General features: G+C 38.3%; 1 protein-coding gene across 1 annotated transcript in view; it reads left to right on the forward strand.

The window, feature by feature from the left end:
• The first annotated feature begins 2,558 nt into the window (after nucleotides 1–2,558).
• The window catches only part of LOC133652319 (versican core protein-like), a 57,319-nt gene continuing 34,260 nt past the window's right edge, over nucleotides 2,559–25,617 (forward strand). The window contains exons 1-6 of the mRNA XM_062050927.1: nucleotides 2,559–2,738; nucleotides 5,084–5,147; nucleotides 9,583–9,966; nucleotides 11,937–12,111; nucleotides 12,198–12,325; nucleotides 14,678–14,971. Of these exons, the coding sequence (XP_061906911.1) occupies nucleotides 5,084–5,147; nucleotides 9,583–9,966; nucleotides 11,937–12,111; nucleotides 12,198–12,325; nucleotides 14,678–14,971 (1,045 nt within the window). The 5' untranslated portion in view covers nucleotides 2,559–2,738. The remainder of the gene's footprint in view (nucleotides 2,739–5,083; nucleotides 5,148–9,582; nucleotides 9,967–11,936; nucleotides 12,112–12,197; nucleotides 12,326–14,677; nucleotides 14,972–25,617) is intronic.

A 25,617-nucleotide genomic window follows, 5' to 3' on the forward strand; every position in this document is an offset into this window, starting at 1 on the left:
ATGTAGCATTTTCCTGACCATTGATATTATTAGCAAGTAGCAAGCAGAAAAGTTTGGACACACCTTCTCATTCAATGCGTTTTCTATATTTTCATGACTATTTACATTGTAGATTGTCACAGAAGGCATCAACACTATGAATGAACACATGTGGAGTTATGTACTTAACAAAAAAGGTGAAATAACTAAAAACATGTTTTATATTATAGTTTCTTCAAAATAGCCACCATCTGCTCTGATTACTGCTTTGCACACTCTTGGTATTCTCTCAATGAGCTATTTTATTTTTTATTTTTTACAACAAATTATCAATCAATCAATCAATCAAAGTTTATTTATATAGCCCTAAATCACAGGTGTCTCAAAGGGCTGCACAAGCCACAACCACATCCTCTGCTCAGATCCCACATCAGGGCAAGAAAAAACTCAACCCAATGGGATGACAATGAACGCAGATTTCTTGCCGGGACATATGGTACAATACAATCAGCAAGATAGGATGGAGCTAGACCATTTAGTATTGTATACTTAATGTTGCATCTTAAGTGCACAGGAAGCCAGTACAGGTGAGCCAGTATAGGTGTAATATGATCAAACTTTCTTGTTCTTGTCAAAAGGCTAGCAGCCGCATTTTGTACCATTAAATTATGCTGACCATTTTATTGAATAAAAATTTGCCAGCAAAATTTGGTGGTTCAGGCATCTGTCCCCCCCCGCACCACCGAACGCCTACTTGGGGAGGTGTTTATGGCATGTCCGACCAGTAGGAGGCCACGGGTAAGACCCAGGACAAGTTGGGGGGACTATGTCTCCCACCTGGCATGGGAACGTCTCCGGATCCCCCGACAGGAGCTGGACGAAGTGGCTGGGAAGAGCGAAGCTTCTTTGCTTAGGCCGCTGCCCCCGCGACCCAACCTCGGATAAGCGGAAGAAAGTAGGCGGATGGATGGAAAAAATTGCGAGCAAAACTTGTGTGTTTAAAAATCCAGTTTGTTAAAATCGAGGGTTGTAAAATTCAATGTGTAAAAATTCAAGGAAAACATTTCAGAGTAGAAGCATTTTTATACAATTAATTTTTTTACACTGAATATTTTTACACAGTAATTTTTTTTAAACTGAATTTTTACACATTGAATTTTTACACACTGACTTTATTTTTACACATTGGATTTTTTTACACTGAATTTTTACACACTGACTTTTTTTTTAAACAATCTTTTTACACTGAATTTTTACACATACAATTTTTACACTGAATTTTTACACACAATGATTTTTTTTACACTGAATTTTTTTACACTGAATTTTTTACACACTGAATTTTTATTCACTGAATTTTTTTGCATAACATTTTTTTACACTGAATTTTTACACACTGAATTTTTTTTTACACTGAATCTTTTTACACTGACATTTTTTTTACACTTAATTTTTACACGCTGAATTTGAGAACAATGCATTTTAACAAACTGAATTATTAAACACACACATTTATAATCAATAAAATTGGCAGCCTAATTTGATGTAAAAAAAAATGCAGGTACATAAATTCAGTGTCAAAAAAAAAAGAAGTTTTCGTAACAAAGACACAAATTAACCTCCGTATATCTCCAATTGGTGGAGACAGGTCTTATCCCAAACTGATATAAAATCACTGCCAGACAACACACACACACACACACACACACACACACACACACACACACACACACACACACACACACACACACACACACACACACACACACACACACACACACACACACACACACACACACACACACACACACACACACACACACACACACACACACACACACACACACACACTCCCCCTCTCAGTAGCCTATCATGCTGCTTATTAGGCAAGAGTTGATAAACTGTGGTCCAGCCTCTCCCCCCTGTGGAAAAGCTCAACACTTAAGTAATTGCACTAATCTAATTGGCTATTCATAATAGACCCACTAGTAATTACCTTATCATAACCATAAAGCACCCTGATTGATGCCTATTAAATGAATATTGACGAGAGGATGCATGACATGAGAACTGCCTGCCGGCACTGACAGAATTGTGTTGCTGGCAACAACAAGGCGTTGTGACTCAATTTGGAAGCAGAGCCATGACTGAACCACCTTGTTTCCATTGCGCACCCTTGGGTGAGCGGTGCGCGCAAACACAGCTTTCATTGAAAACGCTCATTTCTTGTTGATTGTGTGTGTTTTCCAAACAATATGAGACGCGTGTGGGGTTTGGTTTCATCAAATCTATTAATGTAGTCAAGGCAGCATCCTGCAGGCGGTGCGCAATAGTGTGAGTAGGGGCGCACCCCAAAGGGACACCTGTGTCACCTGTGTCAAACGTGCAATTTCCAGTCCGATTGCTTGAGGATGCTCTTCAGAGGCGCAGAGCCAAATTAGGAGTTCCCCCTCCTCCAAGGTGTCTCATTCACTTTCAGATGGGCACGCTGCTCCTCCTCTCTGAGCACCCAAGGAAATAACAGTGCGCGTCAAGCTCGCCTCAACTTGTTGCGCGCCGGCACTTCACCCATTCCTGTCTCTCCGTCCACGACCAGGTCTGTCCATCTTGGAGCCGCCGGTCTACGCCGCTCTGGTGTGCAGCATCAAGGAGAGACGCGGGACACATTTGGAACACTTTTACGCACGCATGTTGCGCACTGGGAGTTACTGGATATAAGGATACACTTTCCCCAGTTTGTGGAATAAAACAGCTTGAACGTAAGTATTATTATTTTTTTTTACTTTTATCATCACACTTGTGCTACAAAGATACTGATTTATTAAATTGTTTATTGAAAAGACAAAATGTGTTATCTTTCCGTGCGCATTAACGCATGGAATTATCTATTTAGCATACCACAAAAAAAATGACTGGTTAACAGTTACATTATATTCACAGTAATATTTATTTAAAATATTTATTAATATTAAATTATTTACCCAATACATTTAACAAAAATATTTTACTGTGAAAGTAATTCCTGGGAAATTTTAGGGTGTCACCGTTTTTACAGTCATTTGTTGTAATGTTACAGTAATTTTTTATTACAGCATTTTACTGTAAAAAACTAAATAAAATACTGTTAAATGCTGTAAATTTCTGGGGTTTTTTTTATAGTTTTTTCCCCCACGTTGTATGATTTAAGTTGTGAATTTAATAGGGAAGCACAAAACGATGCTGTCCTCAGATAACCTTCATCAGTGTTGCAGGACATTTATTGCAATAGCTTTACATCAGCACTTGGTGATAACTTATTAAATTAAAAAAGTGTCATTCATCAGTCTGATTGCACTTGCATCCACCAAAAAGTAAACAAATATAAAAAAAAAAAATCACATTTTTGCCAGAAAAGTCACCACAATTTGTTTTTCCTTAATTATTGTAGGCCTGTGTGTATAATATTTTCATAAAGACCATGCATGTATTTTGAGCATATTGAGGCTTTTTTCCCTCTGCACTTCCAAAATAATATCCGAAAAATGTGCCACTCGTTTTTTGTCATCATCATGTTGCATGATTTATTCGTACTCAAATTCATTACCGAAGTCTTAAAAATGTCATTTCGGAGACAGATTTATAGAGAGGAGTAATTTACAACAACAACAAATCACCACCAGCACCACTGTTTAAACAGTGTAAATGAGGTTGTGGGGGGTGTTACAAGTCCTCCTGTGCAGTCTGACCCCACAGGAAGGCTTAGTGCAACCACCCAGAAAATGACTGCAAATAGCAAATTGAATCCTTAAGTAATGACTATAGTGCATGGGCTGTCCAAATGTTTCGCCTCCAAGGGCCAAAGTGAAAATGTACCAATGGGCCGAGGGCCAAACACAGCGATTTTAAGCCTACAGCAGCAGCATGAGAGAGGAGTTTAGTACCCCCCCCCTTACAACTACATAATGGTAGACAATAACTAGTTAGCCTTGTGGACATGCCATCAGCGATCATGCGAGCTTGAAAGAGATAAAAAATAATGTAAAATTTGGCCCCCCAGACCAGGGGTTCTTAACATGTTTCTTGCCATATTATCCACTACAAAGGGACCCAGGACCCACTCAAATATTAACACTAAATTAGTAATTGATTTTAATCGTTTTCAATAATTATATCTAACCTACTCACAGTTTACAACCTTGTCAAATAATATGAAACCATGTGTTAAACACAACTGATATTATTCTATTTAACATATGGACGTTAGGCTTAGGTCAGGCTAATTAGAGAAATAAGTACAAATCAAATATACTGCATAAGAAGGGACTCGTAAATAACTGACGCAAAATAAAGTCATGTTGTACTAAAATAAGTAAACTAGATTAATAATGAGTAGTTTTGTTTAACTGAACTGTCAATAAAACTAAAGTGCAAATTAAAATACAGCTTCAACACTTTAGTCATCATTTTTGCGCTTAAGACACTTCTCTATCACTTTAGCTCCGGACTTCTTCCGTTTTGTTTGATATTGTCATTACTGCCACAAGTGGGTGAAAAGGGTATTACAACTGCGTACCCTTACGGCGTAAGGGTACTTAGTAATAGCAAACTTTTTCCACAAAGGGCCGCACACTGACAAGTCAAAGCATGCGGGGGCCGTTTTGATATTTTATTTTGTAAAAAAAACAAAAAAAATATCTAAAACGAGCATACATTTTTAGACAAAACAATGTGTCTGCTTCGTATTAATTATTAGTATTAGAATTAGCTACCATATTTGCTTATTATGCTTACATTTTTCTGGTTGTTTTTTTGTCCGATTTTATTTCGACAATATGCCGCGGGCCAAAAAAAACTTGAGCTGCGGTCCGCAAATGGCCCCCGGGCCACACTTTGGACACCACTGCCTTACGGCATGCGGGAGAAGAAGATTTATTTTTGCGGACCTCTAGGGGGCGCTCTATGGTTAACAAACAAGACTATAATGTATTTCATAGGGAAAGCTATTCTAGTCCTGCAAATACCAAATGGAATCCTTTTAAATGAGGTTTTAAATCATGTTTAAATTGGAATAGTGTCCAAAATTAATGTTTCTAAAGGCACTTTTTTTGTCGTTTTCTGCCAACAGATGATACTACTTATAAAGCAAATCCTGTGGCTATATTGTCTCTGTCAAGCAGCAACTGCAAGCGGTAAGTTTGAAGTGCAGACTGTCTCCTCCTGATTCTTTACCTCCGTACTTTCTTTTTAACACTCTTCCATTCATATTCCCTTGTCTTCCCCTAACTGACATGTAAACGTCCCACCTCTGTTCTTTAAACCCACCTGTGAGATGGTTCTCAAGGTGTGACGGTGTGGCTGAGGACCTTTACACCTGGGGGCCCGTTGGCCCCCTAGGCTCTGCTTGCTCCCCAGTCCCTGTCTGTCTCTGAGGATGGAGGGGACACCTTTCAATTAGGGCGAGCTACCGGTCTGGAACTAACAGCTGGTTTCACCCCTCATCCTAATAAGGCCCTTTCATGCCTCCAAGGCAGTCCCACCACTGCTTCCAGAGCATTCCCTGCATTATTCCTCCTAAACTCTCCTCTACCTCCGCTTCCCCCGACTCACAACCCCTTTGGAAAAAAAATAAATCCCCTCCCCGCCACATGAGTCAGCGTGATTCAGCCTTTTGTCATGTTATGTTTGGTTGTCTGTCTGACATCTTTGCTTCATGTCCGACTGCAAAGTAGCGTAGTAGCAGCAGTCACCCTGTCTGGTTCAAGACAATGCTTTGTTTTTTTTTTGCAGCTGTCTATAACATGTGGGAGCTCTATGTAATTATGACATCATTGTCTGTGGTCTATCTGAGAAACTGTCCAAAACATGCATGTTGTGTCAATTGAGAGTCTAATACAGGGGTCTCTAACCAGTAGCTCGCCAGCGGATTTTGAGTAGCTCACCAAAGGGTCAAATAATGTTTGTATAAAAGTTCAATTCAGACGCCATACCTCTATAATTAATGACCAATTACCACAAAATAACACAAAAATCTGCTTCTAAGTATTTTAATTTAAATGTTGCCAGTCATTCTAATTCACCACAAAATGTAGCATCAGATATACAAATTAAAAAAACTGAACTAAAAATAAATGCATCATGAAATACAAAATGCAGATGAACAACATGTTTTGTAATACAAAATGTGAGTTGTGGATACCAACATTTTGTTCAAAGGGATCTATGAGGTTTTTAATCTACATTTAAAACACTTCCTTGTGGTCTAGTTCAGTGTTTCTTAACCATTGTTGGGCCAAACATATCTGTTTCTCAGCTGTGGTCCGTATAAGCCGCAGCGGTACTCAGTTGTAATACACTTTTCCACCACGTGTGGCAGTAGTGACAATATTAAACATAAGAAGTCTGGAGCTTAAAGTCATAGAGAAGTTTCCTAAGTGCAAAAATTATGACTAAAGTGGTGAAGCAGTATTTTCTTTTGCACTTTAATTTTATTGACCGTTTAGTTAAAAACATACTTATTATTACTTATTTATTTTTACGAAACATGATTATATTAAAATTGATTTTTGGTCAGTTATTTATGAGTCCTTTCTTATGCAGTATATTTAGTGAGTATTTATTTTTATAATCAGCCTGACCTAAGCCTAAAGTTTATGTGTTAAATAAATTATATTCTTTGGGATTAACACAATGTTTGATATCATTTGACAAGGTTGTACATTTCAAGCAGGTTAGATATAATTATTAGATACGATAACAAACATAAAAAATAATGTAATAAATAATCAGATAAATAATAGAATAAATAATAACAATTAATACAATTTAATATTTATATATATCCATCCATCCATTTTCTACCGCTTATTCCCTTCGGGGTCGCGGGGGGCGCTGGAGCCTATCTCAGCTACAATCGGGTGGAAGGCGGGGATTTATATATATATATATATATATATATATATATATATATATATATATATATATATATATATATATATATATATATATATATATATATATATATATATATATATATATATATATATATATATATATATATAAAATAAAAATACGAATAATACACATTTTTTAATACTATTAAAATCAAGAGTAAGATGACTAATTGAGTGTTGAGTGGGCCCTGTCCCCGCTGTAGTGGAAAAGTTGGGCCCCAAGGTAGAAAAGGCTATAAAAAAAAACCTGGTCTAAATAATATGTATTGGATAGACGTTAATGTAAATTTAGTGTAAATTGTTTTGCCCGTTTTTTGAGTCTGTCTGCAAGATGTTCCACTCTGGAGGCATATCCAGATTGCAATTGAAACCACGACCCACCCTCTCCAAAGGTATCTTAAAGTTGTCAACTCTTGTTTTTCCAGACACCGTCAAAAATAAACTTTATCAACATTATGTAGATTCACCCGGCCACAACATCAGGTCCACCCGCACACTCCCCGATCAATAGTGGCTCAGCTTACCAAAAGGGGATTTTTGCAGCATTTACTGTATGTCACTGCATGTTGCACGTTGGTGTTATTATGTGCAAGTCTAGATTATATAGAAATCACACGTTATCCTAATAGATAAGTATGTCCACCTCACTCTGACGTCACAACGTAGCCTAACTGCAAAACCCCGCGGACAGAGACATCCAAAATTGAGTGCAAGCTCACACCGAAATGCATTAACCTTATTATTTGACGCTGTTTAACACGAGTATCCGACATTGTAACAGCATTTAGAAGCCAGAAAAGACCACTTTAACGGATTGGCAAAACTAGCATATGCCCTTGTTTGGGTTGAAATAAATAAGCTGTACAAATAAATGTTACAAAATTAAGTAGATCTCAAGCGATTTTCATTTTATAAATTTGGAAGAACAAAGGTTGCAGACCCCTGGTCCAAATTGTCCATCAGTGCATGTGAGTGTGAAGGTTTGTTTGTCTATATGTGTCCTCTGATTGGCTGGCCAATGTCCAGGGTGTACCCCACTGTGGAAAAAGAAGGAATGAATGAATGAACTGTCTCACACGGGGTGTTCCGCCCACTAATTTCGTGTATGCTGCACATATCGTCAGGATTAAATTGGGTATAATTTAAAGGATGCTGTGCGCGTTTAGCAATTCTAAGATGCATGATGATTTTGACAGTTTGGGCGGTGTTTTCACAAGGTGTCAATGCAAACTAACATCGTCGCGAACTTTAGGGTGTTTGATGGCTGACTTTAACAGTTTGGAAACCGTTACTTTTTGGTCTTTGCTCGTTCGGTAAAGTTAGTTGTATCTTGGGGATAATACATAGAAATACGTCAGAGGAACGTCTAAAGTCGAACTCAATTGATAACCTGAAGTACATGAATTTGTTCGTGCCTCAAAAAGCTGCTATATACATCCTTTTTTTTCTTTGTAACAAGTATTAGTATTCATAACTGTCATAAAGGTATAGAGAGCAGCTAACGTGTGTATAATACAACTAGGGACGGGTACCTTTCACATTCAGATCGATACGGTACCGATTTCAGGTACCTGGCTGGGATTTGAACTGGTACTCAAGGTACCAAAATGCGATACTTTAGTGTGTGTTTTGTTGTGTTAATAAATATTAATAGTTGTTTTTTTTCCATTGATGTGTTGTACAATTATCTTGTTTTCTTACACTTGGGTGTCTCATTTACAAGTACTGTACTGTACTGTACTGTATCATACAGTAGACTTTGCTTGCAGTTGCAATTCCAAAACATTAGATGGCAGTAGTGTATAGACAACGGGGTGTTGCTATTAAGTTGATTGTGCCAGTATTTTCTTTTGTTGAACCTGTAAGTATAGTACTCATTACAAAACAGCTGTTTGATTGTAACATGTGCCTTAGTTGTGTTTTCATCACACAACTTGGAGGTGTTTAAATTGGTATGTAAAATCGCTAATGTTAATCGGTAGCATATCGATGACAAATCTAATATAAATTAGCATTGAGCTAGCACATTTTGAAAAGTGAAGCCTTACTGTACTTTCGAGCGACTTCTTACTTTGTTGGCATGGATAGTTGTAACTTTACCTAAAGGCAGTCTGGCTGGGTGGTGGCCAGTCTGCAACCGGACGTGACGTCACATGCAACATACTGTAGATATCGAAATGTGGCACCGTTTGAATTTGCGTGAATCGGACTTCAGTTGGCACCTATAAAACTATAGAATTCAGTACCCATCCCTAAATAAAACCAACATAAACTAGCCAACCTTGACAATGTTTACTTGTTTTCATGCTCGTCACTAGCTTTCATGCTTCCAGGTGCATGTTATTTACCTTATGATCCGCTTGGTAAAATGAATGGGTGTTTTAACTGATATTCTCCTATTGTACTGTGGCGCTTTTCTATGTTGCAAGAAGTGCCGTTTCCTGTTCAATGGTTAACACTACAGTTTTCCTCCATTCCTTATAAAAGCCCATGTCACATTACTCTTAAGATGCTCACTGAGCTGAAGTCTCACAACTAGTTTTGTCTAACGTCACTTAAGATAGAGGTTTGTTTGTTTGTTTGTGGTTTTTTCGGCATGTTTTCCAGAAACTTCACATTTTCCCATTTCTTCCTTAAGGTGCTGTAACTTGTTTTGTTTTGTTTTGCCTTTCAGTTCCCAGCACACTATCAATCATCAAGCCAGTCACCGGGTCCCTCTCAGGGAAGGTGACCCTTCCCTGCTTCTTCTCAACTATCCCCACCTCTGCGCCAGTCGTCCACCGGAAAGCTGTCGCTATTCATTCCAAAGACCACTTGCGCATCAAATGGACCAAAATAGAGGATGGGGTAGAGTCAACAGTGCTGGTAGCTCAAAATGGGGTCATCAAGATTGGCTCCAGCTACAGGAACCGGGTATCCGTGCCCAGTCATCCTGAGGATGTGGGAGATGCCTCGTTGACAATGGTGAAGCTACTTGCGAGCGATGCTGGCACCTATCGCTGTGAGGTCATGTACGGAATTGAAGACACCCAAGACACAGTTAACCTTAAAGTGGATGGTAAGATTCAATTATCTTTTCTCTAGTAGGTCACACTGCTCCGTTCTGTTTGGATCATTACGTTTCTTTTGTGCAGGGTCCAACATGTTAGAATTTCCTAACGTTTCAGCGTCCCTTCACAGTGGTATGCAATGGTACACTTGCTGCCACTGATGACAATTATTTGATTAACAGAGAGCTGGACGCCTTACAGAGATATTCTGACATGGGATTAAGTCGATATTTGTCTTTTTTAAGTGATCGACAACCGGCTGATGAGCTACCGCAGCTGTGTACCAGTGTGTACATGGCTGACCCTCACGTGAAAGATTCCTTCAAAAGGGATGCACGCTCAATGAGACACAATTGCATTTCCATATTCCTTGTTACACACATGCCGGAGTGCCATGAATTCCAGGAGGGTGCTTGCCAGAACACCGGCTCTAATTTGAGAGAAACCCGCAACGATTGCGTCGTTTATCCACAGAGCAAAGTGGCTTCTAAGATACTAATCCTCACCATCATGACGGAAAATAAACTTCCAACTTCCCCAGTAGGAATATGAATGGCTAAGCATGCTACACACAAGCAGGACACCACAAGAAGCTAACCAATGAAGTTTCAATGTAAAGAATGGGTGATAAATCCAGATGTCGATACTATCAATACCAAGTCTAGAATCAGTCTATAAATGATACTAAAGTAATTAGAGCGATATTTTTTTTAATCTCGTTCTTATTACAACACAAAATGTTGGTGTGATTTTTGTTATTGTTTACATTCTCAAAGAGTAAGTCTTTGGATTCAGGAAAGTTTTGAGGACAAAAACCAAAAAATGTAAATGGGAGCCAATAGTAGTATTTGCTTTTGTTTAGTTGTTGTGCACTAGCCATTTTATTTTGTTAGAAAATAGTGTATGTAGCATTCAATACCACATATTTAATATATCATCTGATTTACAAAAATACTGGCAAATTCTAAATGTAATTTGACACGTTTACAATTGTTTTTATTGTATTTACTTTATGAAACATTTACAGTTGTATAATATATTATCAAAGTATCTCATCTGGATCCGAAATCAGATCTGATCCGAAACCAAACACATTAATCGGGATTGGAGACAAGAAACGTTGCTCGGGAGATTGCATCCATCCACCCACTTTCTACCGCTTTTCCCTTTCGGGGTTGCAGGGGTGCTGGAGCCTATCTCAGCTGCATTCGGGCAGCAGGTGGGGTACACCCTGGACAAGTCACCACCTCACTGCAGGGCCAAATCTTAAAATAAATTTAAGAAGGATTACCTGAAGGTTTACCTATTCCAAACCATACCATGGTGAACTGAACTGAACTGTTCCGCCTGGTGGAACAGAAAACGCTGATCTAACTATTGAATGAAGGCTGTTTAGTTTCATAACGAGTGATTGTCCATGACTACTTGTAAATGGCCTTCCTCTAACTTGCTGTAGACCCACAAAGTACATGGTCAATCCAACTGTTATCTTCATTGATTCCAGGTTTTTGGTGTACTCAATCCAACACTATCAGCCTGTAGCGCTTCCTTTAGTAAGGGGCTGTTATAGCCTGTTGCATTCCATTGTGACATTTAGTGAAATTGTTTGCCTTCCCTTATAATATCCTTCAACACAATTACAAAAGAGTTGAATTATGTATATGATATATGCACATAATTAGAGAGCAAAGAAAAAAATCGAATGACATGCAATATGTTTTCACCCTTACATATATAGCTCATGTTTTTTGCGATGTTCAAAGCATGAGTGGGATTTCTAGGTCATTTTGGTTCGTGTTGTTTGAAAATGTTTGTGCCTTTTGTCGGTGCACAAAAGGTGGTGTCAGGCGGAGTTCATCACACATCATCTGTATAGCCTTTCCAAAGTGAACCCAACAACTGGAGACCTCAAATTAACCTGATCAGTTCTGGATTCCATTCAATATGCTGCATATTTACTGTAATTTTGTGTGTCCAGGTGTCGTCTTTCACTACCGTTCCAAAGACAGCAGGTACACGTTTAACTACCAGAGTGCTGTGGAGGCTTGCCATAGAGTCGGAGCAAGCATCGCCTCCTACGACCAGCTGAAAGCGGCTTACGAAGATGGGTTTGACCAGTGTGACGCTGGATGGATTGCTGACCAGACAGTGAGGTGTGTTGGAGTAAAAATCAACATATCTGCATTTAGCCTTATATTCAAGTGAAATAAAATTGACTTTTTGTCATTCCTCTATACAGATACCCGATTAAAACGCCCAGGAAGGGCTGCTATGGCAACCTTAGGGCAAAACCAGGTGTGAGGTCATATGGAATCAGGAGACCCACAGAAACCTATGATGTGTATTGTTATGTGGACAGCCTTTATGGTAAGTCACTCCATTTTTAGCAAATTTTTACTAAAGAACAGAGAACTTTAGGATGAAGCCAATATTGACTCTTCATAGTGGTTAGCTGACAATAAAAAAAAAAGTGATAAAGCCTGTTGTAAAAGTCTCTGGCATTCCTTCTGAGGATCTTTCGTTCTCAGCCAGTGTTTTTTCTCACTAATGTTCCAGACTGAGACTGCTGATAAGTTCACTGCAACTCGCAGAAGACTCTTTAATGACTCTTGAAGTCTTCGGCCCAAATCAGTCTCCTTTCTGTTCCGGAAGTTTATACTAGTTGTCCAGCCCACATGTTCCCGTGCAGTACATAATAATATGAGGCTGATTTATTTGTAATGCAATACGGAGTGAATAACAAGAAGTTGTTTTAAATGGTGACATTTGCATCATTAGTGTGAACAGATGCACACAGTGGTGTCAGCCAGAGAACAAAACCCAACCCCACAGCCACCAGGGAGATTTTCCTCTGTGCTATTCAATCCACTAATCATCTTTTTTTCCCTTCTTGAAATCGTATTAAGATGTTGACTGATTGTGTATTGTTCTTCATCTGTTTTGGGGAACCAGACGTTGACGATCTGATAATAATCACATTATCACATTATGAATTGCAATCACCTTATGGACTTACGAGAATTAAGGATGGACAACAGTCATAGGTGGATGCCAATGGTGTTGTAAATCTGCAGAATGGATCCATAATAAGATTGGTTGAGATGTTACACCCTGGACTCAATGAAAACAAGTTTTCTGTCTGTTATACACTCTTATAACAGCAATTTGATGACGGCCCACAGCTGACTTGATAATACCTCATGCTTGCACAAATGACCAATATCAGTTAGACTAAAGGCAAAATCACACATTGGAAATCATTACAATTCTCCAAAGTTGGTGATGACTCCATCATCTTGATTGCATAATAATACAATAAAGAGGTACCTCAATTTACAAGTATTTTGACATACATTTGCATTAAGTTGCGAGCATAATTTAAATTACGACCCTCCTCGCCACCACGGTTCAAGTAGTGGCTGTCTTCAGATCGACACAATCCTGCCTTCCAACCACCGCTATGGCGAAAGTAAGTGTGAAGGAGAAGAAGCGGACAACCGAATCAGACAAATAAACTATTTAAAATATATCCTATTTGTTAGCCAACCCAACAAGTCAGCCCGATAACAGCACTGTGAGTCCCAAACACACAAAGCCGCAGCCAGCCTCCGCGGTAGGCAGCCAAAAACGTCCAAAGGATGGGCATTTATCCATGAAAATATGGAGAAGCTGCCGATACTGTGTTTGACGTGTTTCACTACGTTCTGTTTCGTCCTGACTAAAACATTGGACTATTGAGCTTCCTGTCAACTCTTACCTGTTTGAGTTTGAGTTTGAGTTTGAGCTTATTTCGAACATGCAAGTGGTCCGTCATTAAAAAATGTCAGTGTGCAACATATACAGCAACAACAGTTCTATTGTGACACGACTGAGAATCGACCCGCAGTAGACGCGTGCAAAAGTCTGCTCTCCAAGGACAATGCTGCACAATATTATTACATTATTTTCCAAAACGACTTTAGTTGCTTATAGTTCATTCTATTGTATTGTTTTTAAACAATATTTTTATCTGAACGTTTGTTTTCAGGAGGTATGTTTCATGTTAAAAGTATGGCGTTAAGGCAGGGCAAGTCAGGGATTACATTGATCTTAATTAATTTGCTGATTAACGGGCTTATTTGACAGTGTTTTGAGTTACGAGCTCGGTCGTGTTTATTTAATTGTTGTATTTGTAGATATTACTTTGTTGTTGTTTTTTTGCTGTTACTTTCTTTTCGGGGCGGTGGTGGGTGGTGTGGTTGGGATATAAACAAAAAACATTTGGACATTTAGGGCAGACAACAGATATAACATGTATGTGAATATGATGTAATGGATAAGAATGTCTGATGCTGGATGTCAATAAAAATAAAATGAAAAAAAAAAATGAAAAAAAATAACGGGCTTATTTGACAGTGTTTTGAGTTACGAACTCGGTCGTCCAACGCCATGTGCTCGTAAATTGAGGTATTAATCTATAACTATTTAAAAATATATATTTCTGTTACTATTAGTTCTACTTATTAATATCAACATTTTGGCACTATGCCTTTTGCTTGATTTTTTAATTTTAGCTAATTTTGTTTACGTATTTCACTAGGAAGGCCAAATGTTACCAATCGATTTAAAAGTGTATCAAAGCTCTGTCTTCTCCACACTGATTATTAGTATTATTATTATTATCCTATATACTGTACAGCATTTGTTAACCCCTTTCTTGATTTGTCATGTTCATTCCAGGTGAGGTGTTCTTCGCTCCTGTAATCTATAAAATGACTTTTGATGAGGCAAGAGAAGAATGTAAGAAGAGGAACAGCGAGCTGGCAAACACCGGCCAGCTTCATGCCGCCTGGCGACGGGGCCTAGACCGGTGTGACTACGGCTGGCTTTCCGACGGCAGTGCCCGACATCCTGTTGCTGTACCCAAAGTCCAGTGCGGCGGAGGCAAGCTGGGTGTCAGGACCATGTATCGCTATAGGAACCAAACCGGTTTCCCGGAACCAATGACTAAGCTGGGAGCTTACTGTTTCAAAGGTAAGATTCACGTCACCGTGTTGACTCAGTGTCATGGAACATGGCGTTACCTTTAAGTGATGGCGCTTTCAACATGTGCGTTCATATTTGGCATCATTTAAGACAGTGACTGAAAGCTCAGACGTTTCTGTAAAAATGTCCAGACTATGATCTCATTTTCTATTCAGTCCCCACCCTATAATTTTTTTTTCCTTTTACATCTCTATACATTCACAAATATGAACAAAACCAAACTATGTTTTCTACGTAATAACCTCGTTGGTCACTTGTTGGGAATTACCAGGACCATGCGGTCAATGGAGGCAGGTAGGGCAGACCCTCACTTGTTAAAAAAAAAAAAAAAATCATAAAATAAATATTGGTATTCGTCCAACAAACTCTTATAAATGCATTTTCAACATTTCCATGTGTTAACATTTCGAAATGTGCGCATTTCCTGATCACATACAATGGCGCAATTAGAATGTTGTGCTAAAGTCCATTCATTTCAGCAATTCTATTTCAATGTGAAACTAATATGTGATATAAACTCATTACATACAAAGTGAAACATCCATCCATACATCCATACATTTTCTACCGCTTGTTTCATTTGTCATTATTTTAATAATCTTGGTTTACATTTTTTTTTATTTAAAAACACATTTTCTGAAATTTGCAATTCATTGTTTTTATAAGCTGCCTGTAAGCCATAATGATCAACATTATATCAAAAGTAGACTTAAAATATATGGAGTTACATGTTATAAGCCTGTAGCATATGTCAATTTCAGCTTTTAAATCTAATTGCTGGACAAGCGATAGAAAATGGATGGATGGGATGGATGCTGGATTAAACGAACCTTTGCACGATATTAAAATGTTTTGAGTTTCACTTGTAGAGTGCAGGAAGCTGATATAAACTACGTTTACACATTTAAAAAGAATCTGATTATTTTCCAGCTGACTGTTTACACTACAAGTAAAATGTGATCTTTGTCAGACTCCAGTGTAAGCGCGCACAGGCCCCAATGTGGCCCCAATGTGGCCCCAATGTGACCTCGACATCACCTGCAGGCACAGTTGGACAAAGTGAAAACAAAAGAAGTTGACCATATTCCGTAAATGAACAAGGAAGTCGCTACTACTACTATTACTACAAAATAAAATAAAAGTCGCCACGCCTTAAAAATTAGTATTTTTTTTACGTGAAAATAAATGAAAGTAATGTGATGTATGTATGTATATAGTGTAATGTATTTGGAAGGGTTCAATCTTTTTATGGTTGTTAAGTAGAGGCAACACGGACATCAGCGTGAATCAACGTTAGCTTTATTTTTCAACTCACTTATGTAAATAACTTTCGCAATGTATGTAATAGTGTTGTCCTGATACCAATATTTTGGTACTGGTACCGGTACCAAAATTATTTCGATACTTTTCGGTACTTTTCGATACTTGTCTAAATAAAGGGGACCACAAAAAATTGCATTATTGGCTTTATTTCAACAAAAACATTTTAGGGTACATTAAACATATGTTTCTTATTGCAAGTTTGTCCTTAAATAAAATAGTGAACATACAAGACAATTTGTCTTTTAGTAGTAAGTAAACAAACAAAGGCTCCCAATTTAGTCTGCTGACATATGCAGTAACATATTGTGCCATTTATCATTCTATTATTTTGTCAAAATTATTAAGGACAAGTGGTAGAAAATGAATTATTAATCTGCTTGTTCATTTACTGTTAATATCTGCTTACTTTCTCTTTTAACATGTTCTATCTACACTTCTGTTAAAATGTAATAATCATTTATTCTTCTGTTGTTAGATAATTTATATTAGTTTTGGATGATATCACACATTTGGGTATCAATCCGATACCAAGTAGTTACAGGATCATACATTGGTCATATTCAAAGTCCTCATGTGTACAGGGACATATTTCCTGAGTTTATAAACATAATATACATTAAAAAATAAATAAAGATGTTGTGATGCCAAAAAATATCGACGTAATCATTTCAACTAGATAGGCTCCTTTACTTTGGTATCATTACAGTGGATGTCAGGTGTAGATCCACCAATAGCGTTTGTTTACATTTTGACGCCGGTGAGCTACGGTGTGTAGTGAAGCATGTTTAGCTATTCCTCGTCCTGCAGGGATGATACCTGTAAGAAACTTACTTTATTTGTCGCCATGGAGACGAGGATTAGTGATTTAGAAGTAGCTAAAACACTGCTGACTGCGGCTGAACTTTAGCCGCTAGCTAGCTAGCCATGGCTTAAAGCACCTCTTCCGGGGGGCGTTTCAGTGTTATAATTTCACCTTTATCTTTAGTTTTTAAGCCAAAATGCATCTGTTCTCCCTTTTCTGTCTACACACTGTGTCTGCTTGTAAACCAGCAATGACACGACGTCATGACGACCGGGGTGCGGGGTGGTGGTGGTGGACCGGTACTTTTCAGAGGCGGTATAGTACCAAATATGATTCATTAGTAATGCGGTACTATACTAATACCGGCATACCGACCAACCCTAGTATGTAACATGTAAGCAAATACGCCAATTCCGGTCCTTCAACAATTGCTATGTCTTCAGAATTTAAATATATATTCATAAATTACATACAGCCCATTATTTGCGCACTATTAATTAGTGATGCCCTAAAAATTAAGTCGCCGAAAAATACTCTGTTCACTGAAACCGGGTGTTGCGATGAAATATCCACTTCGCTGGCGGGCTGCGTCTTTTCCCACGCACACGAATGACGTAGCTCGTCCAAACCTGATGAAAAAATCGCATTCAGGTCGCATTGCCGTTGATACTGAAGTCACATTTGAAAAGATCAGATTTCAATTGGATCCTGACTACCACCTGATGCCAAAAGATCAGCTTTGAAGCACTTTGGAGCATTTGGACTGGCAAAACAATCTGATCTGGTGTCACTTAAGGGGAAAAAAAAGCAAGATTTGGTGTTTACTTTGTGCAAATATACTTCGTGTGTTTAACAACATATCTCATAGCATAAAGAATACAGAACCAGAGTTACTCATTTATTTAAAACTCTGAGATATATTGAGATAGTCGCATGAATAAAAATGTAGCTAAGCTAATACAACAGAAAAAAACTAAACAAAATCATACAAAGTACACGAAAATGGTGTTTCAAACCATATATAGAGGAATTAACAATGAAAGGATTCAAATGAATTAATAACTATTAACATCGACACATTGCTTCATTCACAAGTTTAGTTACCTTTTTACACTGTGTCCCTCTTAATGATACAAATTATTTCATATCAGTGAGGTATCAAAAGTATCGATATTTAGATTTGAGAATCGATATTACAGCATAATTATCTGGTATCGGCAGTATCGATATTTCGGTATCGAACCGCACATCACTTCTGTAGTACCCTCAACCGCCACACACACTGAGTCAGCATGAAATGGGCTGGTTTGTTGTTACCATACCATCTTTTCCCACTTTTGTTCAAGAAACAACTATTTACTCAAACAAAATGAAATATATTGTAATGTTCTGCTGAACGAATCCATGTGACCACCAAGATGGAGGACCATAGAAACAAGCTCAAAAACATTTTCAAATTAGATTATAAGACAAAACTGAAGGTATCCCGACTTGTGAATATTACTTTGATCATAAGAGCTTTCCCTGGAAAGGGATACGTGCATGTGCCTGACATACCAATTAAAGATAAGACTTCAAACGTTTTTTTTCGTTTTATAAAGAAGAATTTCATGACACTTTTTCATGGCAAAATCAAAAGTGCCTCACCCGTCTTGAACCTCACCGCACGTCACTGGTATTGACCTATTTCCCCATTAGAGCAACATGAAATAACAAGGCTGAGCAAGTGTCCAGTTGTCTCACTTAAAATGATTTTAGGCTGCAAACTTAACTCTTTACTTTAAAATGAACTGCCACCCTGCATGGCCATTATTTAAGATATACAGTATATGTCCTTCTGCTTTTTCTAAAACTGTTTACGCCAGGGGTGTCAAAGTAATTTTAGCTCAGGGGCTGCATGGAAGAAAATCTATTCCCGAGTGAGCCGGACTGTTAGAATCATGGCATGATAACCTAAAAATAAAGACAACTTCAAGTTTTTTTCTTTGTTTTACTTTGGCCAAAAATAGAACGAGCACGTTGTGAAAATGTACAAATCAAAAATAATCCTCTGGACAAAACACTTCAAAATCGTAGAAAATTCTGAGGAAATTGGTGCAGTTTCAAAAACACAATGACCTTAGACTTTGTATCAGTGTATCTACAAAGCCAGGATTCAACTTTAAAGTCACAGTCTTTCTGGGATTGAACAAAAAACACAACAACAACTCTTCTATGAAATACCTTCTTTGTCATGTCCACGTATCAATCCAGAGCTAACTCAACAAACCGTAATAAACAGAGGTAAAAACTATTCAAAAGGGTTAAGTTCACTTTTTCTCGTGTTTGACAGGGACATTTTAGGGAAACTAGGGTGCCAAATGACCATGTGTTTGAAGCAGAAGACTTAAAACGGCAGGTTTTAAGTTACTTGTGGGTCTAGGAGGATAACTTGACTCTTGCCAGATCCTTGTAGTTCGCTGAGCTCCACACAAGAATCTGTGATAAAGGGCAATGCAAACTCCTTCAAGATAGCAAAAAATAATGAACCAATCAGGATCGCCGGGCGGGATTTCATAGATGTGACGTAAAAAAGTTATCTAACATTTCGCTCTGTCGTTATCCAATATGTCGGCTGTTTTGTTTTGGATTTTCCAGTGTCGCTCTCATCAGCGTCACGGGTTGATTCCGATGTGAGTGGTTGAAGTAGCACGTCATTCAAGTTAATGGACAAGTGGTTTATCCAATCACATACAAGGATTTTTTTTACAAGGCCCCACCTTCTGAAATACATCTCCTATTGAGAAGTCCCAGATCCTTGTGTGGAGCTCAGCGAACTACAAGGATCTGGCGAGAGTCAGTCCCCATTTACTGTGTACCTCTTGCTTGGCCCCGGTATAAACCGTTTGCTTGCCTAACAGAATTGCTATTGTGACATCAAGTGGACACAATTTGAACTGCAGTTTCTTTCGTCCATTGCACCGGTCGCCCGGAGGGGGGAGGGGGGGGGGGGGTCCCCATCTGCGGTCCCCATCTGCGGTCCCCATTGTCATCCCATTGAGTTGTGTTTTTTCTTGCCCTGATGTGGGATCTGAGCCGAGGATGTCTTCGTGGCTTGTGCAGCCCTTTGAGACACTTGTGATTTAGGGCTATATAAGTAAACATTGATTGATTGATTGATAAAAAAAAACCAAAAACAATTAATTTTAATACTTGGCAAACTCATCACGCGTGCCGGATAAAACCTGTTTGCGGGCCTAATCCGTAGGTTTGACACCCCTGGTTAACGCACTCAAGTACGATTCAAGCAATGTCTCCGTGATTAGCTCGGGAGCTAATTCATCCCGATTGTGACATTTCTTACATGATCTTAAGGACTGGCCTTTGAACAGACTCAAGTATGCGTACAAATAAGGTCATTGTTGTGCCACGGGAAGCGAGGAGACGACCACAATGCATCTCAATACCAGTGACACGTCACGGTTCACTGAAAATGAGCAGACGGTGGCGATTCTTAACTAATCAGCAGCACCCGCGGGGCAAAGCAAACAAGCGATGATAGCGTCCATTAGGAGACCCTGCAGATCCCCTCACCTGTCAGCTCTTTTAGTCTCACTATCTTACTCCCTCTTTTGCCTTTCTCCCCTCGTTTCCGCTGTCAGACTTTTGCGCCCCATCATTCTCACTTGTACTTATCAGAGCAGACATATGGATAATGGACAAAAGCTACTGCTGGACTTCTAAATTCAGTCATCCTCGGCGACCCTTGACCCGGCCTTTCCAGCTTTACAAATGGGAGCTCGGGCAGATAAGCCTTCCCCTGCCGGGCCATTTGGCGCTCCTGAGCGAGCCCGACTCTCGCGGTGATAAGTAGGGATGACACTCGAAACCGGTTTTCCCGGTTGTTTGATAAGAAAAGAACCGAGTCCTCGGACTCAAATCCCTTTTTGAGAACCAGTACCCGTTATCGAGACCACTATAGTAAAGGAAAAGAGTTGATTCTTTATTCGAATCCCGTCCCGACCAGAAATGCTCCGTGGGACATCACAAGAAATGACGTCACGTAGCTCAGTCATTTGGCGCAGATAGCGAAAGCAGGAAAACAATTGACGGGAAAAAGCGCTCCAAGGTGTAATAAAGTTCAAAACAAAAGGTATAATCCATCGAATAACTTTACTGAGAGATTTTAGCAGGGTAAAACACATGACGAACACTTTTACGACCAACCGGAAACATAGCAACCAGGCTAGCAACGCACCTCCTTTACGGCAGCTGTCGCAACGTTCTTGAAGCAACTGCAGCACATACATATATATACAACACATCTCCCTTTTTTAACTTTTGTTTTTCTTTCCTTGTAAACAAAACAAAATCACACTGTATATGTGTTGTCTGTCTAATTATAAATAATGCAGACGAGGCGTGTTGGCTGAGTTCTTGACATTTACTTTCACAGCGTGGCAACATGCAACAACACTTTTTGGGGCTACCGCGCATGCTCGTAACTCTCGTTGCATGCTGGGTAGTGTAGTTGTTATATTCTCTAGCTCATAACATTTTTCCCCCTATAAAGAAATAATGTTAACTCAATAAAGTGTATTTCTTTTTTTAGCTTTAACTTTTCATTTTTTTAGCATTGTAACCACATTTGCAAACAACTTTTCTCTTCATAGAATTTTCTTTCAATAAAGAAATAAAGTGCAAAAATGTCAAAGCATCATAACAAACAGTTATGTCAAATAGCAGCAGAATTGCACTTTTTGGAGAGCTATATTATTTTCAGTTTTGTTCCCAAGGGACTGATTTTATTTAACACTATATTATTATTTATACACCTATAGTGATCACAGAGACAGGTTGTTTTTGTGTTACTGTATATATTTGTTTCTCTGATAAATCCCACTTAATATACTTTGGGTAACAACAGTCAATATTTATTTATTTTATTTTATTTTTTTAGGTGGGTAACAGTCAATATTTATTTATTTATTAGATTTTATTTTTTTATTATATAATAAAAGTGAGCTTTTGTTAAACCAAATATTGTGTGTTTTTTTCCATATACAACAACCTATCTGGACTCGATAAGAGAATCGATAAGGAATCGGTTCGATAAGAGGATTCGATAATAGGCTCGAACTCGATAATTCCTTATCAAACATCATCCCTAGTGATAAGTCCCCATGGGGTTCAGAGGGCACACAAACAGCTCTCATTCTGTGTATCCCATGTCGGCTCTCTCGGCCATGTTGTCTTTACGCATCCATCTAAGTGCTTTTCAAGTACCCTCGTATGGCGGAGCCCACATTTCCTGCCCTCAGTCATATGTAGAAAGGAATTATTACGTAAACTATGTATAGCGCCATCGCGTAGACTACACACAAAGACAGGGTGAAATGAGAAAAAGAGGGTGTGGTTGGTGTCTGATTGGTTCTTGGGCCGGCTCGGACGGAACAAAAGCCTCACTTCAATGAGATAATGTGCTCCCTTTGAAAGCAGCCTCTGTTTTTATGGAAGTATTATTGTCACTAAATTATTTGCAAGCGTGTATTCCAATCTGTGTGTGTAATATAATGTGTGTGTCTCTATACCAAACTGTGTGTGTGTAATCTAATGTGTCTGTCTGTATACCAACCTGTGTGTGTAATCTAATGTGTCTGTCTGTATACCAATCTGTGTGTGTGTAATCTAATGTGTGTGTTTGTATACCAATCTGTGTGTGTGTAATCTAATGCGTGTGTCTGTATACCAATCTGTGCATGTGTAATCTAAGATGTGTGTCTGTATACCAATCTGTGTGTGTGTAGTCTAATGTGTGTGTAATGTATACCAACCTGTGTGTGTAATTTAATGTGTGTGTCTGTATACCAATATGTGTATGTGTAATCAGATCTACGTGTGTGTGTTCTAAACTGTCTGTCCGTTTTATGATTCGTCTGTGTGTAAAAAAAAATAACGGTCTATATTTTGTAAAACAAATGTGTGTGTGTGCTTATTTAGACGTGTGTGAAGCAGGAACTCTCTATTGGCTGTCTATTTACACGTGACTTTTGCGACACATTTACGAGTTGTCTGTCTGAACAGCGATTTGAACGTGTAAAAAGAGTCTTAAACCTCGCTTGCCTTTTCTTGTAAGAATAGAAGCTTCCTGCTTCACACGCGTCGAATATTCACACAAACATACGAACAGACAGATGTTTTTTTACACACAGACAAATCATAATACGGACAGACAATTTAAAACATACACACGCGGATCTGACTACATATATATATATATATATATATATATATATATATATATATATATATATATATATATATATATATATATATATATATATATATATATATATATATATATATATATATATATATATATATATATATATGTATGTATATATATATATATGTATGTATGTATCTATATATCGTAAAAGAAACACAAAATCGAAACAATATTAAAATATTAAATATTTTAAATCAATGTCAAATATGATCATATTTGACTAATAATTAATTTTTTTACTATGTTTTTGGTAATTTGCTAACCTCAAGTTTACATGTATTATCTATAACTTAATTTGCAAGCAGAACAGGTTGAGAGGGACATTTTAATATTGTTGACATTTTTATATTTGATTAAAGAAAAAAAATTGCCTGCATTTTAGCTTTGTTTTATTAGCATCAACACAAACCTATTATTGTTTTATTAGCCTGTCTGCTCTTTAATTGCACTTCAAATGTGTTTTCTTTTTTTTTTTTTTAGAAATAGTAATTTTAGAACGTGAGAGCCGTTAGCTGTTAGCTGGCCCCTGGGCTGCACTTTGGACACCCATGGTCTACACGTCTAATTTGACTGATCTGTTGTTATTTTACTTACAATATGTAATATTACTCAGATTGTTTTATTATATTCCAAAAAAAATATTTAAATTAGACAGAAATAGTTTTTTTTTATTTGATTTTGGGTATTTAATCTTGCTAATCATTTTGTGATTGCATTGTTTGTATTTGACATCTCGTGACAGAAAGCTGAAAAGGTTCAAGCACTAATGAATGGCGGAAAGATAGACAGTTTACACAGTAAAGTGCTGGAACTAAATGTTTAGATTCTGTTCTTCAAATAATCACATTGGTTGTCTTAGACACTCGCGGAAATGTTTAGAGAGACAAAGTTTTTGTCTAAACGAAGTCGCTATTGCTATCAAGCAACAACAATGATCAATTTTATTTAAGGAAAAGTTAGTAATACTGATGTATGATAAATGACCTATTAATTAACACTTGTGCCATCGCTTTATGTGACAACATTACTGTAGGTTGGTTATTATTACGAGTGATTTTCTTTCACTTCCCCTTTCTTTGAACTATTTTAGGGCTTAGAATAGAAAAAAAGCTTTGTTTTATTTTCTGTTGAGAGGCAGTGTGTGGGTGCCGTGATTCGTGTGGCGGTGGACAGGGAATTTTTTATTATTGCATGTTAAAATTGCATTTTCAATAAAGCTGATGTGCATTTATTAGAATGAAAGAATGAAAGTCATGCAAAGCAGAAACATCTTTAATTTAACTATTTCCCCTAAAATATGCATTGAGGCTTCAAGGTGTTTTATCCATAATCAAACTAAGTCATTGATAGATAACTTGATAGCTGCAGCCCTAAACTATTTAGTCATAGATGTTCCCAGAGTCCCAGACAGTATCTCTGTATTAAGTACAATATGTACAATTATTGCTATCGATTATGTTTAATGTCTATATATGTGTGTGTTTACAGAAAGGAAACCGATGATCAACCAAACTTCGTCCGTGGATTTGTTAGTGGTCAATGCCACCAGCGCCACCTTCACCTCCTCCACCATTCCTTTACTCGAGAGCAGTGTGCTTACTGAAACCCAAACTCCTGAAACTGAATCCGATAATGGAGCAGAGACGACAAATCCTCCGTCCATGTTTTCTACCAGTATGGCTCCACCTCCACCCACTCCAGCCGGCACAGAAGAAGAGTTATTCACCACCGTGGCACCGACCATCATGGACGAACATGAAGACATTGATGACTTTGCACCGGTGGATCCGGACTTTGATGTCGATGAATTCATAGATGACAACGTGACCTATGTTGAGTCTGTTCCTCAACGGGGCGACTCCTTACCCGAGCTCCACGTCACAACCGGAAGCACTGACGTAACGGAATCGGAAGCAAACGAAGCGCTGGACGATTATTCCGTGATTGAGATCAACACCGTTACACCCGATGTGGCCTTGCCAGACGCAACCCTTAGCACAGAGCCCATGTTTGCTGAGGGGAAGACTGAAGAAACTATTGTGGATTCTGCAGAAAAGGAATCAACTGATGTGACCGCGTCAACTGATTCAGCGACCACATTTCCGTTATATGATGGTGATGAGATGGAGACAGATTTACTCGTGGAATCACTGCCACCGACACAGCCCGCATCACATGACATCTTCCTGAGCACGGATGAAACAGACATCCCCACCACCACCACCACCGACACGCCACCGG

The sequence above is a fragment of the Entelurus aequoreus genome, linkage group LG06, assembly GCF_033978785.1.
Source record: "Entelurus aequoreus isolate RoL-2023_Sb linkage group LG06, RoL_Eaeq_v1.1, whole genome shotgun sequence".
NCBI classification, from domain to species: Eukaryota; Metazoa; Chordata; class Actinopteri; order Syngnathiformes; family Syngnathidae; genus Entelurus; species Entelurus aequoreus.